The 11,151-nt window shown below is 47.3% G+C and overlaps 1 protein-coding gene across 1 annotated transcript in view; it reads right to left on the bottom strand.

Moving 5' to 3' along the window:
- Window positions 1-413: 413 nt before the first annotated feature.
- The window catches only part of LOC132827713 (E3 ubiquitin/ISG15 ligase TRIM25-like), a 103,643-nt gene continuing 92,905 nt past the window's right edge, over window positions 414-11,151 (bottom strand). The window contains exon 10 of the mRNA XM_060844398.1: window positions 414-587. Coding sequence (XP_060700381.1) covers window positions 414-587 — 174 coding nt within the window. The remainder of the gene's footprint in view (window positions 588-11,151) is intronic.

The raw sequence follows: 11,151 nt of genomic DNA, 5'->3' as shown, positions 1-11,151 counted from the left end.
CATCCCAATGCCCCAGGACGCTCCCCTGGGATGTAGAGGCTTCCATAACTCCCTGCTTGTCTTTATAATGATGGAACCTCACCAGGGCAGGGCGATGGCACTGATCTACACCTGCCTTTCATGCCGCGATCTGGTGGACTCTTACAATTGTTATCCTTCCCTTCTCAACCGCTAAACCAAGGAATTCTGGGAACCACTTCTCAAAGAACTCCACCAGCCGCTCACCTTCCGTCCCTCTGGTGTCCCAACAATGCGCAGGTTCTTTATCTGCCTCTGTTTTCGAGATCATCTAACAGATCCAACTGACCACGGACCTGTATTTCCAGGGCTTCAATCTGGCTCTTTGAGGAGTCAGTCTCTGCCGCTACCCCTGCAGCCCAGTGCTCCAACTCATCCATCCTTGCTCCCAGGTCTTACAGTGTAGCAGATGCAGGAGCCAGCTTCTCCTTGATGTTTTTGTGGATCTGCCTTCCCAGGACTTCGCGAGATTTGGCCCGCCCCTCACCCAGGGTCTGGTGAGTAAGCAAGCCCGCTGCTTCAGAGGGCAGGCCTATGGCCCTGGCCCTGGGCAAGCTTCCTCCTTTCAGCTGCACGGACAAAAGGAAGTCGATTTTTTCAGGTTTCTATCTCCTTGACTGTGTTTTTACTCCCAGTAAAGTGTTTGGGATGGGTCATGGCTCTGTTGGGTTGGTGTTGAAGCGCAGAGCCCAGCAAAAACGATCCTACCAGGGTGCCACCATCTTGGATCCCCCAAGGCAATATTTGTTTATTGGATCATTGTCCTTATACACTCGCCCCATGCAATATTCGTTCTCGACATTCTAGTTTCACATTAAGGCACTGACTCCAAGGTATCTTTTTTTGAATTCACTCATGGGATGAAGGCATCACTGGCTAGGCCAGTATTTATTGCCCAACCCTAATTGCCCAGAAGCCCATGACGAGTCAGCCATGTTGCTATGGGCCTGCAATCACATGTCGGTCTTGACACCCACCCTTCATTCAGAGGTTAAAATGCCACTGTCCCACACTCTCTGACTTTGGCAAATACTTCAAATTGCCCTTTCTTCACAGTTGACTTGCTGAATATTGTACACACTGTTCTTAGAAAGATTTCAATATCTTGTATAATCGAGACCTGTCTCCAACTATCATCTCCCCCCCAGGTATTCTCTGTGAGGAACACAATGTTGTTCCAACAAATGTGTGATTTCATTTCATTACCAGTCCTCTGTTTTTCCATCTGAGCATAACAGAGGCTCTATCTGATATAAATCAAGGTTCCTGTGGGCATAGAAATTTTTTTTTTGACGTTAAAACATTTTACTTTGACAGTTCGAACAAATAACTCAGCCAGCAAACAGCCCAATGAAAGTTTTTGTACACCAGATGGGTAAGGCCACGGAACACCAACACCCTCCACCCCCAACCACAGAACAGCAACAACACCCTCCACCCCCAACCACAGAACAGCACCAACACCCTCCACCCCCCAACCACAGAACAGCACCAACACCCTCCACCCCCAAACACAGAACAGCAACAACACCCTCCACCCCCCAACCACAGAACAGCAACAACACCCTCCACCCCCAACCACAAAACAGCAACAACACCCTCCACCCCCCAACCACAGAACAGCACCAACACCCTCCACCCCCCAACCACAGAACAGCAACAACACCCTCCACCCCCAACCACAGAACAGCAACAACACCCTCCATCCCCCAACCACAATTTCTTCCAACCAGATCTCAGGGAAGTGAATCAGTAACCCCTCCACCAGCTCACCAGCGCCCAGTGGTACAAATAGTCTCACCTACCCCAAGGTGCTAACTTTTATCTTAGTGCTCCTTTCTTTAGAAGGTCTTTTCACTGGTGGCTGGCAAAGCTGTTGTTGTGTCGCCATAATCCTGCCAAACCATAGGGTTGCTCCCTCATTGGAGAGAGGGGATTGACTGCTGGTGATTTAACCTGAGGGTCACCACACCTCAGGCGAGGGGAAAAGTTGAGGAGGAGAGTCCCTCGTGGTAACCTCAGCTGGAGGTGGGAACTGAACCCACGCTGTTGGCATCACACTGCTTCCCAAACCAACTGTCCAGCCAACTGAGCGCCGGGTACAGAGAAGATCCCACACACAACATGACAACAAACTCACCCAAGACAGTTAGGTCCATGAGACCATAAGTCTTGTAAACAAGTTCAGATTCTGATGGACAGAATTAACATTTCCATTCCAAATGCCGCGCCTACTAACGGTGTATGAACAAACGATTTGTGCAATTGACCCCGGAACTGTTTGTACATGACGACCATAATGTGGAGGTGCTGGTGTTGGACTGGGGTCAACCAAGTCAGCAGTTACACCACACCAGGTCAGAGTCCAACAGGGTTACATGAAATCACAAGCTTTCAGAGCGCTGCCCCTTTGTCAAAGGTTTCTAACCTGGAGTGGTGTGACTTCCAACTTTGTGCAGGACAGAGTTAATGCACTTCACAAATTCAAAGGTGGAATACTGGCTGCACCAGCTCACAGTAATTACCACACTTTGTTAGGGGGGTTATGAATGTCCTGCACAGAAACAAGGCCAGGCTCCTCTTTATTACAAAGATGACCTTATCGTTTCGAACTCTCACCAGATTAGGATAGGGATTGGTCTTTCCTACCGCCCCTACCTCATCAATGTCCCATGTTAGCCTCACACAGCAACTGGGAAACCCCCCACACAGTCAGCCATCCTCCACTTCCGTTGACATTAACTCGGACTCTGCACGGGAGAGAAGAGAACTTAGGAGGACCATTGACCGGAATCTCCTGATCCCCTGGTGTTTCAGTAAGTGTTCCTCAATTTCCACCTTTGTGGTGATTTCATAAACATATAACATGTGCATTTTGTAATGTCCAATTTCTATTGTACCTCTTGGCAGCGCTGAACCCACATCCTGAGGAAACAGTGACTAGGAGTGGACTCGATGGGCCAAATGGCCTTACTTCCACTCCTATGTCTTATGGTCTTATGGTCTTAGGACATGGTCTGTTTCATGAGGAGGGAGAGCCTCACGGTTCGTACTTCCTGCTCAATGACATTCCAGTTTCAATGATCTTGCAAATTCATTCCTCTCTGAAATACACACAGGATTTCTCTTGGAGCTTGAAGGCTCCTTTGCTTTTCTTTGAACATTGTTTTCCTGAAAAATGTAACTTGCTGCTTGGGTCACTTCCCTTGGGAATGGCTGCTTGCTTCCAGAACCTGCTCCTCCTGATCCTCCTGGTCACTGCAGATGGTACTCTCCCTGCTCCTAGAATCTCTGAGTTGGGACCTGGCCTCTTGCCCATCCTTGAACCTACCTCCCACTGCTTCCCCATTCTGGGACTGGACTTAGTTTTAAGCTCTGATTCCATGGCTACATGGGCACTGTGTATGGAGCAATGGTTCAAAGGTGCCATCCTGGCCCATGATCATGGGGTTGTGCGGTGGATAAAGTTGGCGTGGGTGAGTCTCCTTTCATCAATTCACAGCTGTAACTGTCCATGGCCAACAAGGAATCTTGATGGGCACATGTGGATGGAAGGCACATTGCTGAACCAGTGTCAGTTGGGTGGTTAGTTGGCTGGTTGGGTGGAAGGTTAGTGGTTGGTCAGTGGTTGTTTGGTTGGGTGGGGGGATGGTGGTTGGTCAGTGGTTGGCTGGTTGGGTGGGGGGACAGATGGTTTGTGTAGTCACAGACTATCCAGGGGCTGAGACATTTCCAAACTGGGGAGTGGCTACAGTCAGTCAGGCAGCTACTTTAAACAAGAGTAGAGTGTTTCAGTAAAGAGATCAGTTGTGAGAGTTGAGCAAGATCAACCTGTGCCTTGCTGGTTGTTCAATCAAAGATGTTCTATAAGGTTAGTTCACGGACTGGGACTGAATCAGTTCAGGGACTGAGTCTCGGTCAGTTCAGGGACTGGGTCTCGGTCAGTTCAGGGACTGGGTCTCGGTCAGTTCAGGGGCAGGATCTCGGTCAGTTCAGAGACTGGGTCTCGGTCAGTTCAGGGAATGGGTCTCGGTCAGTTCAGGGACTGGGTCTCGGTCAGTTCAGGGACTGGATCTCGGTCAGTTCAGGGGCTGGGTCTCGGTCAGTCAGGGTCATTTTTGATTTTTGTACGCGTGCGTTTGTGTGTTTGTGCATGTGTGCATACACTCGCATGCATGCCTGTGTGCATGCGTTTGTGTGAGTGTTTGCATGTATGTGTGTGCGTGTGTTAGTGTGTGTGTGTTTGTGTATGTGTGTGTGCGTACGTGCATGCATGTGTGAATGTATGTGTACATGAGTGTGTGCATGTGTGCGAGTGTGTGCATGCATATGTGTGCGCGCGCGTGTGTGTCTGTGTATGTGTGTGTTCGTGTGTGTGTGAGTGTGTTGTGTATGTGTGTGCGTGCTTATGTGTGCATGCGGGTTTGTGTGTATGCATGTGCGTGTGTGTGTGCATGAGTGTGTTTGTGTGTGCGCGTGCTTGCGTGTTTGTGTATGTGCGCGTGCGTGTGTGTGTGTTTGTGTGTGTGTGTACATGAGTGTGTGTGTTTGTGTATGTGTGTGTATGTATGAGTGTGTGTGTTTGTGTATGTGTGTGTTTGTGTGTGTGAGTGTGTTTGTGTAGGTGTGTGTGTGCATTCGTGCGTGTGCATGCGTGTGCGTGTGTGTCCGTGTGCGTGTGTGTGTGTGCATGAGTGTGTTTGTGTGTGCATGTGTGTGTGTTTGTGTATGTATATGTGTGTTGCGTGCGTGTGTGTGTATGTTTGTGTATGTGTGTGCGTGCATGAGTGCATGTTTGTGTTTGTGTATGTGTGTGTATGTATGAGTCTGTGTGTGTATTTGTGTATGTGTGTGTGCGTGTGTGTGTGTTTGTGTATGTATATGTGTGTGTTTGTGTATGTGTGTGTGCATGTGTGTGTATGTCTGTGTATGTGTGTGTGCGCGTGCGTATTTGTGTATGTGTGTGTGTGCGCGCGTGTGTGTGTGTGTGTGTGTGCGTGTGTGTGCGTGTGCGCGTGTGTGTGCATGTGTGTGTACGCGTGTGTATGTGTGTGTGTGTGTGTGTGTGTTTGTAGGGTACGGTATGCTGATGACACCATGAAAGCTGTAAGCAGCTCAGCTCTGGCCAATGCCTGGCAAAGTATTGGCCCACTGAGGAAATGTTTAACCCATAGGAGGCAATGAAGGTTTGGATGGGATCTGATGGGATTGGGTGAGGGAATGTACTGTCTTGAAGGGTGTATACTCAATGGAATGGAAGCTGATTTGGCCTTAATCTAGGGAGCATCCAATCCAGGAACAGCGCAGGATGCTCAATTGGGAAGAGCTCCAGGGGAGGGCTAAAAGAAAGGCATTGATTGGATCAATCAAAATGGGGGAAGGGTGAAGGGTTATGGGGTAAACAGGGATCCCAGAATGCAGGGGTGGCTGGGTCATGGTGCTGATTGCAGGCTACAGTCAAGATGGGAGGAGTAGATATTGTTTATGTTCTGAAGGGGAGAGGATTTGATGGCTGAATTATAACTGCCAATTGTCAGGGCTCCATCGGTGACCAGGAGGTCAGAGATCATCCACGAATCAGCTTTAACCTTCAATTCCCATTGCAGTTGCGTGAAATATAAAACAGGAAGATGTACAGAGATATCCAGCGCGGAAACAGACCCTTCGGTCCAACTCATCCATGCTAGCCAGATATCCTAAATTAATCCAGTCCCACCTGCAAGCACCCGGCCCATATTACTCCAAACCCTTCCTATTCATATACCCATCCAGATGGCTTTTAAATGTTGCAATTGTACCAGCCTCCACCACTTCCTCTGGCAGCTCATTCCATACACGTACCACCCTCTGTGTGAAAACGTTGCCCCTTAGGTCTCTTTTATATCTTTCCCCTCTCACCCTAAACCTATGCCCTCTAGTTCTGGACTCCACCACCCCAAGGAAGAGACCTTGTCTATTTATCCTATCCATATCTCCAGCCTGAAAGACAACCCTCCACCACTACTCTCTGTCTTCTACCTTTGAGCCAATTCTGTATCCAAATGGCTAGTTCTCCTTATATGAGATCTAACCTTGCTCTACAGTCTCCCATGGGGAACCTTGTCAAACGCCTTACTGATGTCCATGTAGATCACATCTACTGCTCTGCCCTCATCAATCCTCTTCATTACCTCTTCAAAAAACTCAATCAAGTTTGTCAGACATGATTTCCCACGTACAAAGCTTTGTTGACTATCCCTAATCAGTCCTTGCCTTTCCAAATGCATGTACATCCTGTCCCTCAGGATTCCCTCCAACAACTTGCCCACCACCGAGGTCAGGCTCACCGGTCTATAGTTCCCTGGTTTGTCCTTACCGCCCTTCTTAAACAGTGGCACCACGTTTGCCAACCTCCAGTCTTCCGGCACCTCACCTGTGACTATCCCGTGTTCATCACCATGTCCTGAGTGCATCTGCCTTCTCTGTTAGGCCTCTTGCATTGAAATAAATGCAGTTTAATTTATTAGTTCTACCTTGTTCTCTGCTTTGCCCCTGCCTGCCCTGACGGTTTAACTCGCTGCTTTTCCCAACCGTACCACTCTCAGATTGATCTTTTTCCTCACTATCTCCCTCGGTCTCTCTCTCTCTCTCTCTCACAAGCACACACACACACGTCCAATCCGTCCTTCCTGTACAGGTCACTTCTACCCCAGAAGAGATTCCAATGATCATCTTCTCCCATACACCAGCTCCTCAGCCATGCATTCATCTGCTCTATCCTCCTCTTCCTCCCCTCACTAGCTCGTAGCATCAGGAGTAAACCAGATATTACTACCCTCGGGGACCTCCTTTTTGAATTCCTGCTTAACGTTCTATGTTCTCTCTCCCCTTTCTCATCCTTTTCCCTTTCTATGTCATTGGCTCCAATGTGTACAATGACCTCCTGTTGGTCCCACTCCACTTTGAGGATATTCTGCCCTCTCTCTCTGAGATACTGTTGCACCAGAGAGGCAACACATCATTCTGATTTCTCACTGTCTCCTGCAGAAACATCTCTCTGTGCCTTTGGCTGGAGAGTCCCCTATCACAATCGATTGCTTGGAACCTCACATTAGAGCCTGTCTCCATACCATAAGCTTGGCTGTTTGTGCTACATTCACCTGAAAGTCCATCATCCCCTATATTTTCCAAAACAGCATACTTGTTTGAGACTGTTATTGAATGGCAGATGAGAGTCAATGGGCTGAATGGCCTACTTCTGTTTCTGAGACTTGTGGTTAAACTGCAGCTCTGTCTCTATGCGCTCTTGGGGAATGTTTAGGAAGGACTTGGGAAGTCTCCTTTTTAATCCTGACCAACATTTATCCTTCAATCATTCCCTAAAACAGATGAACTGCTGATTCCTCGAGTAGCGGGATCTTGCTGTGTGTACAAATTGGCTGCTGCATTTCCTGTATTACAACAGGGACTTCGAATGTTATTGCTCGCACATTACCCTGTAGCTCAGGAAACACTCAGGCTCCCTGCGTCACTCCTGGCTTGCCTGTGTTGGGATTGTTGTGGTTGGCTACATCATCAGGCACAACAAATGCAGCAATTCCAAATATTGTTCTCCAATTCTAAACCACTATCTGTGACTCAGCGTCTGTGGACAGAGACACACTGAGATAACGTTTTGAGTCCAGTATGATTCTTTTTTCTTCAGAAGATGAAAAGTTAACTGTTTCTCTCTGCTGCCAAATCTGCTGAGTTTCTCCAGCAATTTCTCTCCTTGTGTGTCTGTATCATCAGCAGTTTGAATAAGTATAAGTTGCATGGCAAAGAAAGAGATGGTGGAAGTCTCTGTAAAAAGACCATGAAGTATCCAGGCAGTACCCACTAGACCAGCTGCTGGAGACCCCACGGGGATGGCATCGTCCTTGAGAGGGGTAATGCCCCTGGATTCAGTTAGGCTGTACTGCCCTCCACTGGTGAAGGTGCAGATGGCATGGAAGAGTAATCTCCCTCCCTGTACTACACCACACACACACACACACAGATACACACACACATTCACGCACATACTGATACACACACACACACACAGACAGACACACACATTCATACACATACAGATACACACACAGAGACACACATACTCAATCTCACACACACACACACACACACACAGACACACATAATCTCTCTCTCTCTCTCACACACACACACACACAGATACACACACACAGACAGATACACACATTCACACACATACAGATACACACACACAAGGACACACAAACTCAATCTCTCTCTCACACACGCACACACAGACACACACACATTCACACACACAGATACACACGCAAAGAGACACGTACTCAATCTCACACACGCATACACACAGACAGACACACACACATCCATACATATATAGATACACACACACAGAGACACACATACTCAATCACACAAACACACATAGACACACACACATTCATACACATACAGATACACACACACACACAGACACTCATACTCAATCTCTCTCTCACACACGCACATACACAGATAGAGACAGACACACACATTCACACACATACAGATACACACAGAGAGACACACCTACTCAATCTCACACACAGACAGACACACACACATCCATACATATATAGATACACACAAACAGAGACACACATACTCAATCACACACACACAGACAGACAAACACACATTCATACACATACAGATACACACACACAGACACACATACTCAATCTCTCTCACACACACATGCAGACAGACACACACACAGATACACACACAGAGAGAGAGACACACACACAGACACACACAGATACAAACACACAGAGACACAGATACTCACTCAGTTACACACAGACACACACACTCTCACAATTATACGCACACACTGTACTCTCACACACACATATACACACTACACACACGACAGGCAGACATACACACGCACACTGCACACACATACAAAAACAAATAACTGGTGACAGAGGATGAGGAGCAGTGACTGAGAGCAGCATCACAAGTGAGATGGAGTCACCCCAGGGGAACTTTGTGAGAGACAAACATAGAACTAAACATCAAGTTTGCTTTCATATAGTGTCTTTCTTGATATCAGAATATCTCAAAATGCTTTGACAGCTAATGGGTTCCTTTGGAGTTGTAGTCACTGTATCTATAGGTACAGATTCCAAAAACAGTATGTCAATTCAACAACCAGCTCATCTCTTTTAACAACGTTTATTTCGAGATTAATATTGTCCAGAAGCCATGGAGAGTGATCCTGTTGTTGTGCTGCTATAGGATCTTTACAGTAACCAACGAGAGACATATCTGTTAAATGATGGGGCTCCCTCTGGCCACACAGCATCATCTTCTGTACAGCACTGGAATATCAGCCCAGATTAGAGTCTTCACCTTCCCATCGAATTCAGAATGCCGAGAAACGCTCCTCCCCGGATCAGATGGGCAGCATGGGAACTGTTCACCTTCCTAACAGCTTTTGGGCCTGTCTTTCAGCACAGCACCCTTCATGATAGCTCCTTCATGACAGCAATCCTCGCAGGGAGAAGTGTGGAGGACCATTGTAGAAGAAATAGCTCCTTTTTAAGGCATTACCTGCTGTATGCTGGGAAGTGAACACAGTGTAAAGGTCCCAAACATCTTTGTGAAGAGAAGGGAAGTGTATAAAGTGCGTGGGTAAAGAAGTCAGATGGCAAATGGGTGGGTGAGGGGACAGATTGACAAATGGGTGAGGGGGTAAGGTAGCAGGTGGGTGAAGAGAGGGGCTCATTGTAAATGGGTAAGGGGTAGGATTGAAGGTTGGTGGTTGAGGAGGCTGGTAGGTAAAGGGGGTATGAGGCAGGTGGTATCTTGTAGATGGTGCACACTATTACCACTGTGTGGGATGGCATGAAGCTGATGGATGGTGTATCCATCAAGTGAATTGTTTTGTCTTGGATGGTTTTGAGCTTCTTGAGTGTTGTTGGAGTTGCACCCATCCAGGCAAGTGGGGAGCATTCCATCACACTCCCCTGACTTGTGCCTTGATGGTGGATAGGATTTAGAGAATTAGGAGATGGATTAATCCTTGCAGAGTTCCCAGTCTCTGATTCATTCCTGTCACCATGGTGGAAGCGCCCAGTCCAGTTTCTGATCAACGTTGACCCCAGCATGTTTTCTGCTGATGGATTCAGCGACGGTAATGTCACTGAATAGCACGGGGAGAGTGTTAGATTCTCTCCTGCTGGAGTTGGTCATTGGCTGTCGATTGAATGTCATGAATGTAACTTGCCACTCATTAGCCAAGGTCTAGATCCCGTGAAGGCCTTGCTGTTTAGGGTACTGACTTCTTCGATATCAGAAAGGGGAGCGAGAAACTATACATTGCACCAGCATCAGCTCTGTCCAGGCCTTGTCCTGCAGGGAACATGATGAAACAGCTGAAGTCAGTTAGACCCAAGGCATTGCCTTGAGAAACTCCTGCAGCAATACCCTGAGATGAAGCAGTGACAAGGCTTTGCAATTATAATGCACTTTTCAAAAGCACTAGATACTTAAAAGTACATTGAATATGGAATAGTTTTATTCTGAGCACTTCTACCGCGATTCCAGCAAAAGCAAAGCAATGCTGTGCAAAAAAAATTAAGCAGAAATGGTCCCAGGAAGTAATTTAGGAATTAAAGAAGGAATTCTCTTCTTTCACAATCTGATGATGTTTGAAAATGCTTTGCAGTCAGTTAAATACTTTTGAATTACAGTCGCTGTTATAATGCAGCTTGCACACAGCTATATCCCACAAATAGCAAATTGTTGTTGTGAATGTAATCTGTGTTTACGATGCTGATTGAGGGACGGATATTGGCTTAGGCATCCTGCTTTTCAAACCGAGTTACATGATTCGATTCCACCCACCGGTCACCCATCTGTGTCACAAGGGATGCTTCCATTGCAGCGGAGTGAACAAGATGTAACAGTAATCCATCTTCTGTGCTCGCTGATATTAAAGGCATGGAGTTCTCGGTGATAAGAGCAGTCTGATTATTGGTGTGCATTCTTCAATGACCTTACAGAACTCTCTTGCAGAGAGGTCTTGGAATCTCCCACAGGGATATTCTCTGGGACCGTGGGAGGTCA

This window comes from Hemiscyllium ocellatum, chromosome 25 (genome assembly GCF_020745735.1).
Source record: "Hemiscyllium ocellatum isolate sHemOce1 chromosome 25, sHemOce1.pat.X.cur, whole genome shotgun sequence".
Classification (NCBI taxonomy): Eukaryota; Metazoa; Chordata; class Chondrichthyes; order Orectolobiformes; family Hemiscylliidae; genus Hemiscyllium; species Hemiscyllium ocellatum.
Note: the sequence above shows the minus strand (reverse complement) of the source record. Positions and strands in the feature narration are given on the sequence as shown.